Consider the following 21,899-nt stretch of genomic DNA (forward strand, 5'->3'; position numbering starts at 1 on the left):
CAGTAAACTATAATACATGCATTCTATTTTGGTCATAATATAGTTACTATACATAAACAGCCACAAATTTTAGCAAATACAATAAATGTAATTAAACAACTGCAAGAATGTTGTCAGTCAAGAAAGGCAGGAGCTACAGTAATTCTCAAAACATTGTAGTTAATTACAGTAAGCTACTAAAGAGTTAAACAAATTTCCATCAGCAACAGTAAATGCTACAAATTTACTGTTGCGGACAACAAAATACATGCTACAAATTGTATTGTAGCATGTACTGTGTGGTTTTATTTTTACAGTAAAACATACTGTAATTACTGTATGTTTTTGAAAACTACAGATATCTGTGAACTGTGTCTTGTTTAATGCACTGGGACCTAATGTAGTCAGCTAAAGATCAATAAACTACTGCAGAGTTCAGGAAAATATAATCAATAAATCATTTGTAATGAACTACACTGAGGAAAGTAAGCAGCAAAACACTATAGTTCAGTAAACCTCAACAGAATCCAACAAACTAGAGTTTTAGTATATATTACAGCAGACTTGAGTAAACTACAATGAAGTTCAATACCCTACTAAAATGTGGTAAGCCATAGTTTAGTTTAAATTACAAAACTGCATTATAAAGTTTAAAAAACAGCAGTACATTTCAGAAAACTAAATCACAAATCAGCAAAGTACAATAGAATTTTAAAATCACACTGCAGTATGTAGGCCAAAATTTGGTAAAGTTCTTTAGACCATTGTACATTTTAGTAAACTACTAAGCAGTTTGGTGTGTTACAGTAAATTATATTAAATCACAAATGTGTCCTGAAAACTACAGGAAAGTTGAATAAACTGTAACTTTTTATAAACTACAAGGGATTCTATTGAAAACAATTGCATAGTAAACTACAATGGACTTCTTTCAACTGCGCTAAATTTGAGTACATTGCAAAAGAATCCAAAAACTACAGTGATTTCACTAAAACTGCAGAAAATTTGTGTCAGCTATAGCAGAATGCAACTATTTACATTTCATTTGATCAGAATTGATTTCAGTAAACTACAGCATGGATCAGTAAGCTTGTTAATTTCAGTAAATGTTAATAAATCATAATTGAGTTCATTAATACTATGGTGCAATTCAGTAAATTACAATTAACATTTTCAAACTACAGCAAATTTGAATAAACTACAGAAAAGTAAGCTACTATCACTTTAATACACTGCAAAAGCAGTAATTACAATAAATGACAGTGACGTTCAGGGACAGAACAGTATATTTCAGCTAACTAAAGCATTATTAAATAAACTACGTAATAAATCAGAACTGATTTCAGTAAACTACAGAGTAGATCAGTAAACTACACCAGAATGATGGCCCTCAGAGGTCAGCATAGACATGTCTACCAGACAAACAAAACGTGAAGCTACTATGAAGGTACAGTAACGTGGCTTGATTGGCTCTACGGTAGAGGAAGATTAGCCGGTTGGAGCAACGCGGAAAAAACAAAAATAGAAACATCGCTTTTGGAAAAGACGGCTTTGGCATAAGCTGGTATGTGAATGGTTCTGATGGAAATGGAGGTAGGAAATGAGAAAGACGGAGATTTTGAAGGGTGGACATCAGTGGGAAGAGGGAGGGAGAGAGGTCGTGGAAGAAATAAAATAGATGAAGGAAAGAGCATTGGTGATAGCCAAGGCAGTAAACGGGAATTGGAAGGTAGTAGTTCAGAAGAAGAAAGGATAGTGAGGAGGAAGGTTGTGAGGGAGGAAATTAAAGTAATATTAAAACTGAAAAATGAGGAGGAACAGGATAAAATTAGCCCCATTGGGGTGTCAAGAGAAATTAAAAAGAAAATTGGTGATGTTGAAATGGTTAAGATTTTGAGAGACGGAAATCTATTGATAGTATGTAAAGATGTAGAACAAAAAAATAAGGCTTTAAATGTGGATAATATTTGCAAAAGATCTGTGCTGGAGAAAAAAATCATGGGAGAAAATAAAAAAATTAGAGGAGTGATTTATGGGATACCTCTAGATGAAGATCTAGATAAAGTTAAGAGAAGTGTTATAGGTGCAAAAGTGAATAACTTGAAAAGATTGTCAAAAACAGTGAATGGAGAAAGAGTTGGAAGTTTGTCAATCCTTATTGAGTTTGAAGGAAAAGAGTTGCCAAAAAACATCAAAATAGGATACCTCAATTTCCAGGTCAGAGCCTATGTACCTCCACCACTAAGGTGTTTCAAATGCCAAAGGTATGGACACATAGCAGCAGTTTGTAAAGGGAAGCAGAGATGTCCAAAATGTGGAGGAGATCATAAAATAGAAGAGTGTAAAGAAGAAACACAAGAGAAATGTTGTAACTGTGGAGGGAATCATAGAGTCACATTTGGAGGATGTGAAGTAAGGAAGAGAGCAAAAGAAATTGTACAGATTAAAACAACTAAAAACATAAGCTATGCAGAAGCAGTTAAAAATGTGAAGGAGCAGAAAACAATAGAGACTGAACAAAAAGTGAGTCAAACTACACAGCAAAGCAAAGCACAAACTGAAGATAAAATCATAGTGCCAGTGGAAAAACTAATATTATTCATAGCATATGTTATCAACTGCACTGACCAAGCCAAACACAAAACTGAGAAGATTAAAATAATAGTGAGAGGAGCTGAAAAGTTTTTGGGCTTTAAAGAGGGATCATGGGAGAACATAAATAAAAAGTTGGAGGAAGATGGGAGATCAGGAACATCAGGTGAAAACGGTTCATGTTAATATTACAATGGAATGCTAGAAGTTTAATTGCTAATGGACAGGAACTTAAAGGGTATATTGATGAGCTTGAAGAACAACCGGAAGTTATTTGTGTTCAGGAAACATGGTTAAAAACAACATTAGACTTTGTGATTAAAGGTTATGATAGTGTAAGAAGAGATCGATTAGAAGGTAGTGGAGGAGGATGTGGAATATTTATAAAACAAGGAATACAATATCAGGTATTAGGAAAAGGGAAAGAACTAGAATATATAGTAATTGAGATATGGGAAGAAGAAGGCAAATTCAAAATAATAAATTTTTATAATCCATGTAAAACATTAACGATTGAGATAATGGAGGAACTAATTGAATATCTGGAAGGGAAAGTAATCTGGTGTGGAGATTTTAATGCAAATAGTACAGTGTGGGGTAAATGTAATGATAAAAACGGACAAGTTATAGAGGAATTAATGGAAATGAAAAATCTAGTATGTATTAATGATGGAAGGGGAACAAGAATTAATATAAGAACGGGGATGGAATCAGTTATTGATTTAACAATTGTTTCAAATGTTTTAGCTGGTATTTGTGAATGGATCATTGATAAAAAATCTACAATAGGTAGTGATCATTACCCCATAACAATAAGAGTAGGAATGAATCTAAATAATAATAATATAAAGCTTGGGAAAAAGTTAAATTTTAACAAGGCAGACTGGATTAAATTTAGACATATAAGTCAAATAAACTTAGAAAAAGTAGATATGAGTGTGGATATAAATGATGCAAATTTAATAATTTGTAAGATAATAACAGAAGCAGCAGATCTTTCCATAAAAAAATCAGGGAGTAAAAATGGTAAGAAAATGGTGCCATGGTGGACAAATGAGTGCAAAGAAGCAATAAAAATAAGAAATAAAGCATTTAAGGTACTCAAACATAACCCAATTTATAATAATTTAATTGATTATAAAAGAAAACAAGCAATAGTAAGGAGAACTATAAAAAATGCAAAAAGAAAATATTGGAGAAATTTTTGTAATACGATAGGGAAAGAAACAAAAATTGAAAAAATTTGGAAAGTAATTAAAAGAATGAATGGTATAAAAAGAGAGTTTAAATATCCAATACTAAAAATAGATGATAAAAATATAATAAGAGATGAAGACAAAGTTGAAATAATGGCAAGAACATTTAGTAAAATTCATAGTTCAAATAATATTAGTGAAAAGGGAAGAAAAGGAAGAGAAAATACAAAAATTAAATATAAAGATTTATTACAGAACGATGAAGAAACAAATAATTTGTTGAATGTTGAATTTACAAAAGCTGAATTGAATAATGCACTTAAGAAGACAAAAAACACGGCACCAGGTAAAGATCAAATTTGGTATAGAATGATAAGGCAATTTAGTGAAAAATCTAAAGATATATTATTACAATTATATAATAAAATTTGGGAGGAGGGACAGTTACCATTGAATTGGAAGGAATCGATTATAATACCAATAGTCAAACCAGGAAAAGATAATTCAAACCCAGAAAACTACAGACCAATAGCTTTAACGTCAAATTTATGTAAAATAATGGAAAAAATGGTTAATAATAGATTAATATATTATCTAAATAGAAAAGGATATATGTCGAAATATCAAAGTGGTTTTCGAAAAGGGAGGAGTACAAATGACCCAACGCTCTATTTAGAGCATGACATTAGAAGAGCTCAAGTAAATAAAGAAAGTGTAGTGGCAGTATTCTTTGACATAGAAAAGGCATATGACATGATGTGGGTGGATGGATTATTAATTAAATTAAACAAGTTGGGTATTAGAGGGAGAATATTTAAATGGATTAAAGACTTTTTAACAAACAGGAAAATACAAGTTAGAATAGGAGAAATTATCTCAGGAAAATATGTAGTAGAAAATGGAACTCCACAAGGGAGTATTATAAGTCCATTATTGTTTTCAATTATGATAAATGACGTATTTAAAGATATTGGAAAAGACATGGGTTGTTCACTTTTCGCAGATGATGGAGCTGTTTGGAAAAGAGGGAAAAATGTTGATTTTATTGTTAAAAAATTACAAGAGGTTATTATTAGAATAGAGAAATGGGCATTGCAGTGGGGATTTAAGTTCTCAGTTGATAAAACGAAAGTAATGCTATTTACTCAGAAAAAAATTAATAAGGAAATAAAATTGAAATTATATAATCAAGAGTTAGAGCAGGTAAAGTGTATAAAATTTTTAGGGATATGGTTTGATGAAAAATTAAAATGGCATATACATATTCAAAAAGTTGTTGATAAATGTAAGAAAATATTGAATATTTTGAGATGTTTGGCTGGCAGTGACTGGGGAGCAGATAGACAATCACTAAAACAGATTTATATAGGTATGATAAGATCCAACATAGACTTTGGTTGTTTAGTTTACGGTTCAGCAGCTAAAACACATCTGGTTAAATTAGACATTATTCAACATCAGGCACTAAGATTATGTACTGGAGCATTTAAAACCACACCAACAGCAGCATTAGAAATAGAAATGGGAGAAATGCCATTAGACTTACGAAGGACAAAATTAGAAATTAATTATTGGTTAAATTTGCAAGGCAGTAATGTTGATCATCCAACTCTGGAAATTTTAAATATGTGTTGGGAAAAAGAAAAGAAAGAAATGAGGAGTTTTGGATGGACAATTGAAAATAAAATACAAAATTTTGAAATGAATAATTTAGAAATTAGTCAAATAACACCAATATCAATTATACCACCCTGGATTCTACCAGAAGCAAAAGTAGATATGTCAATAATGGAAAAGAAACAAGATAAATCATACATTGTAGATAGTTATTCAGTGAAATTATATTTAAATAATTATTATCAATATGTTCAAATTTATACTGATGCGTCAAAAATAACTGGGAAAATAGGAATAGCGTTTGTAGTACCAGAATTCAATACAAAAATAGGAAAACGAATTACAGATGGATTATCAGTATACACAGGAGAAATGTTGGCTATATTGTTGGCTTTACAATGGGTAGAAGACATAAAACCATTAAAAACAATAATATGTTCAGACTCAAGCTCTGCATTATTAAGTTTAAAAAATAATCAAACAGATAGTAGGATGGACATTTTATTAGAAATATTGCATATATTATTTAGAATACAAAACATGGGGTTGATAGTTATATTTGTGTGGGTTCCAGCACATATTGGAGTAGAAGGAAACGAGAGGGCAGATAAAATGGCAAAGAGGGCAATTAAAAATCCTATTAGTTTCAAAGTTAAATTAAGTAAATCTGAAGGAAAGAGTATTGTTAAAGAGAAACTGATGAAAGTTTGGCAAAAAAGGTGGGATGAAGATAAAACAGGAAGATGGTTTTATAAAATTCAGAAGAATGTAGGAGAAAGAAGAAATGGAGGAAGAAATAGAAAGGAGGAAAGAGTGATGACAAGATTAAGATTTGGACATACAGGACTTAATTATACACTTTTTAAAATTCAAAAACATAAAACTGGCAAATGTGACCATTGTGATAAATATGAAACTATAGAACATGTTATATTTGAATGCCATAAATATGAAATAGAGAGAAGATATATGAAGAGAGAGTGTGAAAGGATTAAGGAGAAGATTAATTTATTAGATATATTGAGGAAGAATTTAGGGAGTAATCATATACAAATAATTATTCGATTTCTTAAGAAAACAAAATTATTTCATAGAATTTAATTGTAGTATGTTTGTAAATGAAGGCATGATATACAAAGTTGGGTACAAGTATGTATGTGTTAAGTGTGAATGTGTGAGGCTATGTTAGATAGAATTTATGGTAGAATATGTGAGGATAAATATTTAAACCATCAGGAACCACACTCCATACCAGTAAGTGGCGGTAATGCTACTAAAAGTTTCTTGCCAACCGCCATAAAACCGACAAGAAGAAGAAGAAGAAGAGGTCAGCATCTCAGCATCCTGTCGGCCATCTTGTAGTGGGAGGACAGATTGATGCGGTGAGCTCCTTTTTTGTATTTTTTCCTGATTTCATTGATCTTATAAATGCTTATTGGGATAAACTCTTTATAAACCAACACAGGGTGTGTTTCTGGGATGATATGAATTGCGCAGAGAAGAGAAACGTTGTGAAAGGAAGCTTTAAAACCAGCAGTTGGTTGGTTTTTGTTGTTGTTTTGAGGGAACTAGCCGACGGAGCCGCAGGAGGCCTCCCCTTCAAATACAGAGACAAAAACACAGTTTTCTCCCGCTCTTATCTCTTTCCTGTAGTCTGCCTGTTGGAGCACAGTGAAACCGACCGTATTTCTGTGAATAATTACCTAAAAAATGTTTTTACGGTTCAGTTGTGGCTGGCTAGTTAGCTAGCTAACTGCTAGCTGTCATGCTAACAACTTAGCGTTTTCTATGGATTTAGCTACAAGCTAACGGTGGCTAGCTGCAGCTTTGAGCATCGTTTAAAACGTATACACTGACGCGGTAAAACAGATTTTATACACACCAAACTAACAAACAAACTATCGTGACGAGTCGTTGTTATTTATTCATGCGTTTTAACTTGTAAACTGATTATTGTGGTGCTAGCTTTAGCCTACATCTCTTAGCTTCTTGCTACACATCCAGGCTTATGAACCGACCGACTCGCTTTCATAACTTATACTGGAGGACTATAATCAGGTTGTTTTGCAAACTGTCGTTCAAATGAATTCAAATTTTATTTGAAGTAAGTCTGCATTTAGCTTTTTTAGTTTCCGTAGATACATCATGTTTAACCAGCTGTGGTAAACAAAAGGAAAAAGCGGCGATCGACGCTGAAACAAGGATTAGTATTTCATCTGCTTTATGGCTCCTTTTGTGTTTAAGTATGTAAACCGGCAGGATGTGTTGAAAAAACGGCGCAATGTTTGTGCAGGTTACACTGATCATCACATTTAGATGAGCTTTGATCAAAACTGACATTAAAACATCCCATAACATATTCAGGTGCAAGTGGAAAACTGAAAATAGATCCTGAATGATCAGGAACCTTTTCAACATGTGGGATTACTTTGAGAGATTTGAAGTTATGAAGTTCTGTGTTTCTACAAGCCAGCATGTGAACGCAAGCTCTGGATGTGTGTGTGTGTTCATCTACAACAGGAGAATTTGGAATAAGTGGATCAGCAACGAGAAATTTTGCTTTAAATGTTTAAAGTTAGCTAAGGAGTAGGGCTGTTGTAAACGAATATTTTAGTAATCGAGTAATCTATCGATTATTCTTACGATTAATCGAGTAATCGGATAAAAAAAAATTATAAAATGAAATATTGGTAAATCTGGCATAATACCGGTGTTACTATCAGATATCAATATCAGTCCAATTGTTCACATTTGAGCATCCCTAACAGTTGCTTTCTTGTAGTTTAGAAAACTAACCTGTAACAATAATAGCTCACTTTCTAAGTTAACCAAAAGAAAAGTTATAGAAAAATCTGAAATTATATTGAATTTAATAACAAAGAGGCAGGCTCACAAATATGCTTATAAAAAATGTCTACAATCCAGCTTTTAGTTTATGTATTCATCTTCAGTGAGTTTAATAGATTAATTAAACTCACCTTGCCACCTAACCTGTCACGCTTTGGGTTTGAAAATACGGGAAATGCCGCCTGGAGTGGGAGGAGAGGGCGAATGAACGAACGTAAGATGGGGTGGAGGGGAGGAAATAGACCAGCGGACTGACGAACCGTTAGACCGGGGGACGAACACGGAGGGAAGCAATACGGATATTTACGACACCTTCACTGGTCACACTCAGAAACTCATCTACCAGCCATGTACGATGCGCTCCGCCACCCGTTTCTTCAGACCGGGATATGAAATTTATTGTGCGGTTCGTCGGTAAAGCTACATTTACACGGTAAGCATCAGCTACTCAGCCGCCCGCCCTGTTCAGTCTATCCGCTCACCTCAGCGCTCTTCCCGCCGTTCGCTTTCAACCAGCAGCCCCGGAGGAGAAATGCTGCCGTACTCCAGGCATCCCCCAGTCATTTTAAGGATGCTTATTGGTTCCCCAAAAACGATAAAAAGTCGGGCATTATCATCAATCAATAAAATCCCCACGGGCCAATCTTGCAGATTGGACTTTATGCCGCTGAGACTTAGCTTTTGTCAACAACTCAGAGGCGGAAGTGAGAGCTCCGCGCAACGCAAATGAAGTCCCGGCCGGAACACGGTGCGCTAACTAATAAAACATAAATTAACGAAGCTTCGAGGCAGGTAAATTTTCCTCGAGGAATTTTAGTAATCGAGGTACTCGAATCATTCGAGGAATCGTTTCAGCCCTACTAAGGAGTAAAAAATATATTGTTGCATCCAAATTATTAAAGCAGGAATGTATCAAATATTTTGTCAGTCACAGTTTTCTTGTATGAATGATAAAGGTCTGATCTTTTGGACTAAAAGGTTTTCATATTAATCAGTTGAAATGTTTTAAATCCAGTTTGTACTTACTGTTTAAGTAAATTTTCTGCCTTCCAGTTGGTTACACACATAATATGGAACGGTTTGGAGATTATGATGTATACTCTGGATAAACGGCTATGTTAATTTTTCAGAGAAAGTCCTGAGCTGAACCTAAACTTACCACAATAGACCACTTGTCCTGCTTCCCAGGTCACCAAATAAATACTTAACTGCAGGCTGAACTGATTTAACTTGAGTGACCAGTTGGATATAATGATGGAGCCACATTTCCACGTTTCCAGGATCAGTGCTGATCTTTTTGGTAATTTTCTCAGAGATTTGATCGATTGACTGCTGCTTTTATCTGCATCCATCTCTGATCTAACCTGATTATTTTCCAGAATCAGTCATACAGGTAGAGCTCTGCAAAAACTAAACCAACTCTAAAAACTTACATTTCAGAAGCTTTAACTGCTTCTTATTTACCAAAGTAATGAAATTATTACCTGCTTCTCACCTAGAAAATAATAAAACTAGGGCAGGATGATACACCTGAAAAACTTGTCATGATATAACAGTTTCATATCAGTCTATCAATCATTATTGATTTTTTTTTATGTCAAACTGGTGGAGTGACACTTCCTGTTTTTTTTTGTTTTTTTTAAGCAGTTATGAGGCACCGTGGTGAAACCTTAAACTGCTGCTGGGCCAGTTACCCAGCAGGTTGTTGCTAGGCAACCAAAGAGTGAGTGAGTCAGTTGATGACACCAACCTAGCCTAGCTAGCCATGAGAGGTTGAGCGACTAAAGTCTTTCTTCTGCCTACATCTCCCAGAATGCTCCGCTGTTCTGGATTGGAGTTCAGTGAATGTTCTATATATTGAATTTTGAATATTCTATCAGCTGTATTACCTTTGATATTGATGAGGTGTTGATTGTGATATATATATATAGTTATTGGTTTATTGTCCAGCTTCATTGATTTCATGAAAAGTAACATTTTCCTTATTGCCCTGGAAAGAAATACAGTTGCACATCTGACTGCAGTAAACAGTTCATGCAGAATTTTTCCACAGAGAAATGAAGCTTTACTCAGCAGGGAGAAGTTCATTTTGTTCCCGAGTCATAAATAATCCTGATCTGATCAGAACATTTTACAGTGTGAGTCTCTCTGCGGGGAACCTTAAAGAAATGTGACTGGTCTGTTCTGTCATGAATCAGATGTGTGACCAGACGTTTGGAGCCCAGTTTCCTGCGTTCTGACCGTCTCTGATCACTCCTCAGGTGACACGCGGAATGTTTGGTGCTACCAGGAAGAAGTTCATGGAGGGGGGGATCGAGAGCGAGTACGCTTCGGACGACTCCAGCCTCTACTACAACCACACGTCCATGTTCGCTCCTCACCGGGCCGACAAAGACGTAAGTCTCTGTTCTGCTTCACAGCTTCAACGCTGAAACACCCAGTTAGCATGAGTTACACACTGAAAGTTTGACAATACAAGAAAAAGTCAATTCTATCTGCTGTAGCTCTTTGCACCATAGTTGTTTAGTGTTTTTTGTTGTTTAGTAATGAACTTGTTTTTGTTTTCAGATGCTGTCGTCTTCCTCCTCATCCAGTCAGCTGTCGCAGCTGGGAGCCAGTTTATACGCCCCACAGAGTAAGATCAACACTCAGATCCAGTGAGGAAGTGTAAGCGTCATTGCTGAAGGTTTTATGGTTTTCTTTAAAGCGCTGCCTCAGCGCCGACATGTCACCCCGGCCTCCATGTAAAATCTCTTCAGCATCAGCAGATTTTCATGAATCTCTCCAACCTCTTTGCTCTGCTTGGCTCAGATTAGCATAAAACCTTTTAGTTTTATTCTCTAAGTTGAACACAGAAGCTTCATCTTGTGTGTTTCCGTCTCTCCCCGCGGCTGCAGGCGCTCTGGGTTTCCCCATCCGTGGCATCAACAGCAGCGCGGCGCCGCAGCTCAGTCGAAGCTCGCTGACCCAACCCGCCAGCCAGCTCTCCAATCACACCAGTACTCCCAACTCCGGCCCGCTGCACACGCCCTCGTCGCCCAACAGGTTCGCCCCTCGTGTTTGTTTTTACTGTCATGATTTGGTTTTTCTGTGTTTTAGTTGTTCTGTTGTTTAGAAAACAGCCTGAACTTTTAAAATGTTGAACTGAATCTTGTTGCTTCAGTGAATTTATTATTTTAATTTGGTTTCATGGTGGAGTAGAAACAGAAATTAAAGTTTATGATTTGTTTTTCTTTTCTTATTAAAAATTAACCTAATTATGTGTTTATTTATGTCTTTCATTGTATTTCTAATATTACATAAAAAAGACTTAAGTGGTTAAATGGAAAAATCTGCAGAAAATACAAATTTTATGCAGTTGATCGATTTCTAAAATAATCCCTCGTTTTTCTGTCTCCTGTTTTATATTATATTAACTATAATATAGATCCTGAAATAATAAACACAGAATCTGTTTCTTTAACTGTAGTTTAAACATCATGATGATGTTTGGTTTGATGAATGTGACGTTTTCCCGGCTCTTCCCTGTGCAGGGCCTCCATCATGCCCCTAACCAGCAGCCGCAGCGTTCTGAACCACAACCAGCAGGTGGGCGGTCCCACGGGGCAGACGGGCGGAGGAGAGCGAGGCGGCGGCGGCGCAGGGCGGAGCGGCACCATGGGGAGTCCCAGCAGGTCGTCTCCCAGCATCATCGGCATGCCCAAGCAGCAGGCGCGGTTCTCCTTCAACAGGTTCTCCTGACGCCATCATGATCTGAAATCCTCTCTGTTTGTCTGGACTGTTTCTCTAGAGACGTTACGACATTTTGTTTTCAGCTGATCTGTAGAAACTCACTGAACCAAAGCTGGTCACTTTAAAGTGATTAAAGCGTAAGTCGAGCGTAAAATCCTTTATAGGTTTTTAATGTACAGCGATTCTGACTTCTTTATTTATTCAATTAATGACTCATTTATTGTTGAAGACATAAAAATCATCTCATTATAGTTCAAGTGATTTTAGGTTGTTTTTTCTTTTATTTTCTCCTGTTGGCAGAAGGTTTGGACACCACTGATCTAACTGAACTTCTGCTTATTATTAATGTAATTTGAACACAAAATGCTGAAAACCTGATTCTAGTTTTTATAAAACTTTGTGTTTTAGGAACCACCAACATTTTCCTATCTGCAGAACATCTTCTGCTTTATTCTCTTATTGTCTTTTTCTCCCTTTTCTACTGGCTGATTTTTTTTTTTAAGTTAAGAAGTTCATCTTTTTTTTCTTTTATCTAAAAGGAATCCAGGCTTCAACATGAGCAACTCCTTAACCAGCAACATTTTCAACGGCACAGGTACAAAACATGAATAGATTAGATTTCAGAGTCAGTAATAAAAGTAAAAGTTGGTAGAAACGACGTTTGAAGCCAGTTTGTTGTCTCTGCTTCTCCAGACGGCAGTGAGAATGTGACGGGGTTGGATCTGTCCGACTTCCCGGCGTTGGCGGACCGGAGCCGGAGAGACGGGAGTTCGAACCCGACCCCGCAGCTGAACCCGCTGGCCGGCCGGGCGCCCTACGGTAACACACAGACGATACAGAACATCCGTACGAGCATGCAGCTTTTTATTTCACTACTGCAAACTGTCAAATGACCTTTCCTGATTTCATTTGTGTTTTTGTCTTCCTGTAATTATTACATAAACGTAAAATTTGAATTGCATTTAATATTTAGTGTCTTGATGCTGTTCATGGGTTGTTTTATATTCAAACAGATGCTTGAAATCATTGAATTTCTGTATGAAGTCCTTGAAAGTGCTTGATTTTAAACTGCACAGTTTTGTAAAGTGAAATGTAACATTTGGAAAAAGTTATTTACAATTTAAATCAGATATTTACATGCACTAATAAATGACAGATTGTTCTTCTCACTGTTTGAAGTTAAATCAGACTAAACTTTCCTCATTAGAATGATTAAAATTATTACTTTGTCTCTGCTGTAGAATGTTGAGTAATGTCACAAGATGTTATTAATAACAGTAATAAATTATGTTATATAATAGTAAATTAAATCTCTTTTTCAGTTAATTTATTTGATGCTCGAAAAGTTTGAATAGTGAATTTTTCTGTGTGAAAAGTGAACGAACCCTGCATATAGTTATGGATCAGGCTCTGTTTTTGTTCTTCCCAGTTGGCATGGTAACCAAGCCATCCAGCGAACAGTCGCAGGACTTTTCAATTCATAATGAAGATTTCCCAGCTCTCCCTGGTCCAAACTACCAAACTAAAGATCCCAGCAGCGACGACAAAACGGTCTGAACTCTTCAGTTAGGATGAGCTCAAGATTCCCAGCTACTTCCTTTCTGAGTTTTTGCTCTCTGCCATTTCCGAGCAGAACCTGAACTCGTCGGGAAAGACGTCTTCGAGCGCCGACGGTCCCAAGTTCCCCGGCGATAAAAGCTCGGCTCCGAGCAACAACAACCAGCAAAAGAAAGGCATCCAGGTTCTTCCCGATGGTAAGAAACTCCTCATTCCTCCCCACCGAGCCGCTGCTGCAGTCCATCTCCTCATTAACGCTGCGTCTCAGGCCGAGTGACCAACATTCCCGTCGGCATGGTAACGGACCAGTTCGGAATGATCGGCTTGTTGACGTTCATCCGGGCGGCTGAGACGGATCCCGGCATGGTTCACCTAGCGCTGGGCTCAGACCTCACCACACTGGGCCTGAACCTCAACTCACCTGAGTAAGACGAACACACACACACACACACACACACACACACATTAAATTGAAACTTCTGGTGTGACAGTAGGTGTGTGTGTGTGTTTCTGTCAGGAATCTGTATCCTAAGTTTGCGTCTCCGTGGGCGTCGGCACCGTGTCGGCCGCAGGACATCGGTGAGTTTCCGTGACAACAAACCTGTGATTATTGTAAATGTGCTCAAATTATAACTGAAAATATTTAACTAACATTTTGTTCATTCAGCATCTTTAGTTATTTATTAGCACGTTTTAGTGTTCTTCCAGCGTTTTGCAGAATCAGTTCTAAATTCTTCGGTTCGTCTCTGCAGACTTTCACGTCCCGTCAGAGTATCTAACCAACATCCACATAAGGGACAAGGTACGCAGCAAAACAACTCAAAGTCATTGTTTAAAACCTGTCAAAATGTCTTAGATTTGTATAATCTGCATCTTTATGACCGGTTTCCTTCTGTTTGCAGCTAGCAGCCATCAAGTTGTCTCGGTACGGTGAAGATCTGCTGTTTTATCTCTACTACATGAACGGAGGAGATCTGCTCCAGCTGCTGGCTGCAGTAGAACTGTAAGGCCGCCGTCCTCTGCTGGGATCCCAGCCAGCCTGGACGCTGTGAACTGACCCGCATGTCTGCCTTTCTGTGTCCAGTTTTAACCGGGACTGGCGGTATCATAAAGAGGAGCGGGTTTGGATAACGCGGGCGCCTGGGATGGAGCCCACGTTAAAGACCAACGCCTACGAAAGAGGGACCTACTACTTCTTTGATTGTCTCAACTGGAGGAAGGTTGCCAAGGTGAACCAATAATGAGGCTTAAAGTATTTTATATGTACTTCCAGGTTACATGCAGTAAACTGGGTTTGTTTTTAAGACTGGAGTAACTTTATTTTATGATTACACAACATTCATTTTATTAGTTTATCATCTTTGTGTGCCTCAAATCTGGCTAAATATTTCATAACACTAACTCTTACTGATATCTTTATATAACATTTGAGATAATATTTTACTATTCCAGTAACTTTTCTACTGTAACTAACCTAATTTTGGTTAAAAATGTCCCCAGATTTCCTGTTTAAGCGCTCCAGGAGCGTTACCATGTAAGCTAAAAAATTAGCTAGGCTAACCTTAGAACACTAGTTCCGCTAATGTTAAAGCGCTACACCAGGGGTCCCAAAACTTTTTCCTGTGAGGGCCACATAACCTTTCCCTTCTCTGCTGGGGGGCCGGAGTCAGTTTGTAACAGAAAAAGTGTGACGATTGCAGGAGCCTAAATGTAAAAATGTATTGTTTTCCAGAAAGCACAATCAAATAACCCTCTCTGGGTTCTGCACAGAACAAAAGTCAGGAAATAAATAACACTATTTATGAAATAAATATGTATTTTCCGGACTATAAAGCGCAGAAATCTCTGCCGCTCCAGGTTTTCCACAGCGATGCAGCAGCAGCAGAGAGAGTCGGACACCTAAAATTTGAGTCATAACAGGTCAATTGAAAATCACATTTATTACGGTTGAAAAAGAAAAAGTTGCCAAGTTTATATTTAACTGAACTGATTACGGTAGTTTCCGAACGGTAACTGTAACCGTAAAAGTGCTGATCCTTCCTGTCTAAATGAAAATGGGCGCTTTCTTCTTCTTCTTTAGATTTCAACAGCAGCTTGCATCCATTATTGTTGCACTACTGCCACCTACTGGATCCTAATATCTATACCTCAAATTCTCATAATGTTCCCAGTATTATTTAAAAAATGAAAAATCTTCTTTTTCCCCTCAATGCTATTTAACTGATCAACAACATCCTCAAATTTTAATTCCCTATTAAAACCTAATTGCGTTTTAATGGGTTTTAATGGGTGCTACGGCCCGCGGATTCGGCCCGCGGGCCGTAGTTTGGGCACCACTGTGCTACACCAGGATGGTATTTAGTGGAACCAAATGCTAAAACACTAAACTGTTTAAAAGACTTCAACCCTCGAGCGCCAATTTTATTTTGATGTTATAATTTAAATATCCAATAACGAACTTAGTTTTTCCATTTAAACTGAAAGTTTGCAAAACAGCCAAGAAAATTGGCACTTTGGAATTTGTCCAGAAAAATGATTTTAGGGGAAGCTAAGTGGCTAAATGTTTTCAAAGATAGCAAAAATGATAAAGCATTAAACAAATGTATTCCGGTCTCCTGTAACTTTTAGATGTGTCTCAACTTCAACACAACTGAGTCAAATAATGACATCATTAGCATCACTCTGGAGAACCTGACTGCACTTAGGAGGTGATTCAGCTGTTGGACCAGGGAGACATCTAAGAGTTGCAGGACACCGGCCCTCGAGGACCAGGATTGCCCAGCCCAGAGTCACATTCACCCAGTCGCACTAACACACAGTTTGGGGTTAAGTGCTCAAGGGCACATCGACACGTGGCAGGAGGAAGCTGGAATTGAACTGACAACCTTCTGATCACAAGACAACCACTCTTCTCACAGAGCCACAGTTGCCCCCAACCATAATTAACCAGAATCATCCTATAGGTGCCTTATATGCATGTGAATCAGAAAACTGAAGATTTCTAATTCAGCCTTTTTACTGTTTCAGATCAACATGAGTTCATCTGTCATGACTAAACCTGTCATAATAAGCAATAGATCAATTAATTGCATGATAAATTAAAATGAGATCCATAATTTCCATTTGCATGCTGATTTGTTTAGTTTGTTTAACGGTTAAAGAGATGCTGCCCTTTAAGATCATTTGTCACACAGTACAAAGTAGTTGGTTTGCAGGGGGTTTTGTTTTTGTAAAAATGCTGACTGGCAGTTTTGCCTTATTTGTTTTGTTCTGAGTCTGTTGATTAGTATTTTTGAAGGCCAGTTTTCTTCCTAATCCCTTTTTGTTTTGCATAAATTAGATATTTACCTTTGCATTTTATTTGTGTTTATCATTATATTCATTGAAAATGTTTTAAAAACATCATCATCACATTAATTTCTGGGACATTTTATGGTTCATTAGCAGCATAAAGTGTTTAATCTTTAACTCTGACTCAGAGTGAAGTGAGTGAATCTCACTGCAGCGTTTGATTCCTTGTTTTCAGGAGTTTCATCTTGAATATGACAAACTAGAAGAGCGACCTCATGTTCCCTCCACTTTCAACTACAATCCTGCCCAGCAGGCCTTCTGATTGGCTCTCCCTCCTTCCTGACTGCCTGCCATTGGCCCTCCTGGCTCTTCAGTCCCGCCCCTGGAGGTTTTCCCTCCTCCGCCACTCACATGAATCTGGCCTGTAAGGACTCAGGACGGTGCCCACCTCTCTGACAGACTTCATCATTTTACCTTTTTCTCTTTTATGTTTGTCTTTTACCTCATTTCTGTTTTTTGTTTTATTCCTGCTTCTTCTCCATGACTTGTTTTGGTCTGATGAGAGAAACAGACAGAGCTGGTAACAATTGTCCATCTGGTCGACTCACACACTGACTGTTGTTTTCTAAAGAAGCTTTTATGGAGAAACAGGTTTTAACAGAGAAAACTGGGTTTACTCGCCCGTCAGGATGGAGAATTTTTCACTCTGTGGTGCAGAAGAAGCTGAAAATATTTTTCATTTTTACCAGAATTACAGATCAGGACACACATCACCACTCAGTGGGCAATCAGGAGACAAAATGCAATGTACATTGTAGCACTATTTCATAATAAAAGAGAAAATATATATATTTTTTCTGTTTTCTTGATGTTATGTAGAGAACTCAGAAGCGCCACTTTAACTGTAACGGGTTGGTTTGTGTTTCCTGAAGCATTTATTTTTATTGTTTAGCAAACTCAGTTATTTACATCAAAACGACGTTTTTTATTGTCAACAAATCACAACCAAAAAACTAACATTTAAAACTCCTGTGGTTTTAAAACAGCAAAGTCTTCATAAAGGTGTGTAGTTTTAAAGCAAATCTTAGTTTTTTCTAAGGTTTTATTTAAACAGCAGATAAAAAAAAACCTAAGATGTTTGAAACGGAAACAGGCAAAAACAGTCAATAAAACTAACAAAAAGTTCAATTTAATATAAATAAGAATATTGATCATGGAGATTTTTTTTTCCTTTTTCCAAGGAGAAAATAAAAAAATTATACTTAAATGGAGAAAAAAATAAACATCCACTTGTTTATAAATATTTAAAGGCTCTAGATTCTGATTTGGGCAAAATAATTTATTCAGTTTCTCTTAAAAAGCCATCAAAATCCTTTACTTTTCTCTAAGAATCTGACCACTAACAGCAATTTTCATATAATCAGATATTTCTGCTGGAGTAGCCCCAGAGTTGGCTGAAGCTAGCAGCCATTTTGTAGCATTATTGAACATTTTGTTTATCTGATATAAAAACAGCCAAAGAAATGTCAGACAGTAAAAACCTGCTCTGATTTTACTGTTAAATTAACAAGCTTAGAGTTTTTAAATGTTTATAATATTTATCTTCAAATGAACTGAGTTATTTTGATGCAGGACAGACATCAGCTTCTAATAACCCATTAATGGAGGCTCTAATGTCCCTTCTGGATGTTTCCCTGTTTCCTAACATCGTTTGGTTTTTATGATAAAATGTACCAAAAATCAACAGAATCGTCTGGAAGTTTGTCCGAAATAAAAGCTGCTTAAAAACCTGATTTTAGAGAATATTTTAAACTTGTTTCAAGTGTGATTTTGTGCATTTGTTGACAGTAAAAGAACAGCGTTAAACCTCTTACCTCTGTTTGTTTACCTATAAAGGAAGCTTTTAGTTCAGATTGTTCTGGGCTGAAATGGAAACGGCAGCCTCTCTTCAGGTCACAGTCAGCTCTGACCTTTACTTTCACTTTTCTTCTATTTTATCCAAACATCCATGTTTGTTTTTCCATTCCTCTTTGTTTTTATTCCCCTGCTACATTCATCCTCTTCCCCCCCAGAAGCTACTCTGACTTTTTGGTTTTCTTGCTAAAATCTTCATGATTGTGTTTTCCTGGTTTGGGACCACTTCATCTGAAGGAAGCATGTCATTTTTACCTTTTAGAGCAGCTTTTTAGAGGTGCTAACTGAGGTGGATTTATTGTTGTTGGAGTCGGAGCAGCTGCTTCCACCTGCCATCCTGCTCAGCTAATTTACAGCTGGCTGTAATTAGTGGATGGAGACAAAAACCCAACTCAGACTGTCTGCAAGAAAACCAAACCAAACTCCTTCATTTTTTTACTTTACATTCAGTTCCCTTAAACTCCCTCCAGGAGGCGCCACTGTGCCCTGTGTGTGTATTCTGAATATATATTCATGACACCAAGGCAGCAGAACGAAAGAAAGACAAATTGACCCCAAACAAGGAGACCGGCCTCTGAATGATGCAATATGAGACTTCCTGTTATGTCGGTCGCCATGACAACAGCTTGGTCATGCCACAAGCAACAAGCCAAGGACACGCCCACAGACCCATGTGACCTGTCTGAGGAGATTTGATTGGAGGACTTAGCCGTTGGCTGTTTTATCAAATATGGCAGCTAGTGTTTTAATAGGGAAAAAAAAGAATAAAATAAATATTCTGGTAATGAAACTGAACGCCGAGTCCAGACTGATTCTTTCTGGTTGTTTACTCACAACCGTAACGTTGGCTGTTAGATTTGTTCGTTATTTGGAATTTTGTGTCAGTTTTCTGACATTTTGATTCATTCATTTTCAGTTTTTTTTCTTTTGGTCATCCATCAACAGTTTGGGTTTATTTTGGGTTTATTTCCTCAAGATGAAGAGGGAAATAGTTTTTCTAACATATTTCATTTGTTTGTTTAAGTTTTCTGTTTAAATACCATCAGATTCAGCTCTGATGTTTTAAACGGGTTTGGTAGTTCTCCTGACTTCACGATTATCTGTGAGATTTTATTTGAACTTTTGCTGCTTTTTTATTCAGTTTCAGACCAGGAACCAATAAATCTATATATATTGAGCCACTTTACTCCGGTATAATTCAGGCTCTTATTTTGAAGAGATGAATAAATGTTGTACCTCTGAATGGGGTCCATCAGCTTTTACAGTCCTAGGAGACATATCTGCCTCCAGTCCAGCTAAATAAGACTTTAGATCTGCAAATGTTACAAGATTTTATATTTTTGTTTGTTTGTTTATTTTTACAGTGTCCTAACTTTAAAATCAGTTATTTTATCTTTCAGTGGGTCAGGATTAATTGATGACAGTTCGTCTATCAGCTCTATTTCTAATTTTTAAATATTTCCTGCAGGACAGTGTTTGTCCACAGGAGGGCAGCATAACCCTAATGAAATTTAAACAAGCAGGAAATCAGATGCTCTGGAAAAGGTTTGTTTAGGACACTTTATTATTGTGTTTATTTGAAAACTTTATGAAGTTTTTGATAATAGAACTCATCTTGGCTGAATACATGAAGGTCCAAGTTGAATCAAGATTTTTTTTTCAGTTAATTGATTTACTGCAGATTAATGTTTGATGAGTTAAGAAGGATTTCAATGATCGAGAATTTAAAACTAAATTTATATTATTTGCAATTTTTGATTAAAACTAAATCTCTCAGTCTCTGCAGTTTCATGTCACCACCTGTAGAGGTCCTCATTTATCTTTGTCGGCTTCCCCAGCAGCTGCCCAGTGTTTCCAGTCAGATCACTTCTTCAGGTTTCTGTCTGGACTCTGAGGTTTACGTCCTCTGGCTCAGAGAGCGAGTGATGATCTCAGAGTGTGAGGATTAAATATTTAACGTAGCAGACTTTACAGCAGCTGTTAAATTCACTTTGAGACCAACCAGCCGAACGTGGCGGATTTAATCAACCGTGAAAATGAGATGTTGAGTTCTGATCATTTATTTTAAATATAACTTGTTCCTCCAACACGTGACGATGTAAAAATAATTTGCCTGTACAGAAGTTATGCAACCAACAAACTGATCTAAAAAAAAAAAGTGTAGCAGTGTGAGAGTGGGCGAATGAAGCAAATTAAAACTTCACTTCAGTTAATTAGCTCATTTCTTCTTTTTTTTATTGAAGCAACAACAGACATCATTAGCTCACGCAGAGTGAGTCAGTTTCCCCTGCAGAGAAACAAGACATCCATCTTTAGATGCTCAAATCATTTCTTCTGTCTTAAATATTTTCACATTAGTTGCTGACGTCCATCCCTGATAGCAGCCTTCATCCCTTCGTCTCCAAACAAAAAGCTGTTTCTATGAGACATCTCATTCTCTAGGTCATGATCCACGCAGGAAACCAACAAGCACACAGAGCTAGCTTTGAGTTAGCAAGGCTGGATAATCCCAAAAATATCCCAAAGGCTCCACCAAACTCCCACAGTCCCATCAGAAACAGTAAAGATCTAGTCCACTGATCCTCAACCAGGTGAAGGAATCAAGTCTCGCCATCAGCATCATAACAATCAGTTTAAATCAAAACATCATTCAGTATGAGTTCAAGAAGCTTCAGTTCCTGTGAATTAATGTGTGCTGAGCCATGACTTTTTCCAGCTGAACAGAAACAAAACTGAAGTTACTGAGAGGAAACAATCTACAGTCAGCAAATTCAGTTATTTCAGCTAGAAACTAGAGATTAGGCCTGAAATCTGGATCTAAACCTTCAGAGCCACATAAAAACAGTTACAAAGTTGGCCTTCTATTACCTGAAGAACATCCCCAGTATTACAGGATTAATATCCCAGCAAGATCTAGAGAAATTCATCCATGAGTTTATCTTTCAGGTGTTTCCAGATCCAGAACAGTGCTGCTGGAGTTCTGACTAAAACCAGGAGGATAGAGCATAGCATCGATCATCATTTTGATGAAGACTTAACAAAATCTAAAGTTTATTGCTTGTTTCATAATTGTACTATATTTTTATGGTGTAAAGCTCTTTAACTGCCTTGTTGCTGAAATGTGTTGTTGTTAAACTTGACTTGTAAAGACACTTCAGCATCGCGGCGCCACCA

The 21,899-nt window shown here is 36.9% G+C and overlaps 1 protein-coding gene across 3 annotated transcripts; it reads left to right on the top strand.

Annotated features, from left to right (window-relative positions):
- Window positions 1-6,713: 6,713 nt before the first annotated feature.
- On the top strand, window positions 6,714-19,520 carry LOC106909926 (CCR4-NOT transcription complex subunit 2-like). 3 transcript variants are annotated; one of them, XM_014976435.2, is made up of 15 exons: window positions 6,714-6,766; window positions 10,493-10,627; window positions 10,800-10,866; window positions 11,129-11,276; window positions 11,765-11,962; window positions 12,503-12,558; window positions 12,657-12,809; window positions 13,393-13,514; window positions 13,597-13,717; window positions 13,789-13,945; window positions 14,038-14,099; window positions 14,273-14,322; window positions 14,423-14,523; window positions 14,605-14,749; window positions 17,047-19,520. In XM_014976435.2, exons 2-15 carry the CDS (start codon window positions 10,505-10,507, stop codon window positions 17,131-17,133), a joined length of 1,590 nt encoding a protein of 529 aa, XP_014831921.1. In that variant the 5' UTR covers window positions 6,714-6,766; window positions 10,493-10,504; the 3' UTR covers window positions 17,134-19,520. The 3 variants fall into 3 exon arrangements, with proteins under 3 accessions (XP_014831921.1, XP_014831922.1, XP_087859205.1); XM_014976436.2 differs by having other exon boundaries at window positions 12,657-12,782; XM_088003079.1 differs by lacking the exon at window positions 17,047-19,520 and adding an exon at window positions 16,149-16,988.
- Window positions 19,521-21,899: the final 2,379 nt, after the last annotated feature.

This window comes from Poecilia mexicana, unplaced genomic scaffold (assembly GCF_051168715.1).
Source record: "Poecilia mexicana isolate PSO_F unplaced genomic scaffold, ASM5116871v1 scaffold_23, whole genome shotgun sequence".
NCBI lineage: Eukaryota > Metazoa > Chordata > Actinopteri > Cyprinodontiformes > Poeciliidae > Poecilia > Poecilia mexicana.

Bases quoted from the DNA above. Each gene is read 5' to 3' on its own strand.
- LOC106909926 (XM_014976435.2), top strand. From the start codon at position 10,505: ATGTTTGGTGCTACCAGGAAGAAGTTCATGGAGGGGGGGATCGAGAGC. The intron at 10,628-10,799 runs GTAAGTCTCTGT...TTTTGTTTTCAG, and splicing joins CTCACCGGGCCGACAAAGAC to ATGCTGTCGTCTTCCTCCTC. The intron at 10,867-11,128 runs GTAAGATCAACA...CCGCGGCTGCAG, and splicing joins CAGTTTATACGCCCCACAGA to GCGCTCTGGGTTTCCCCATC.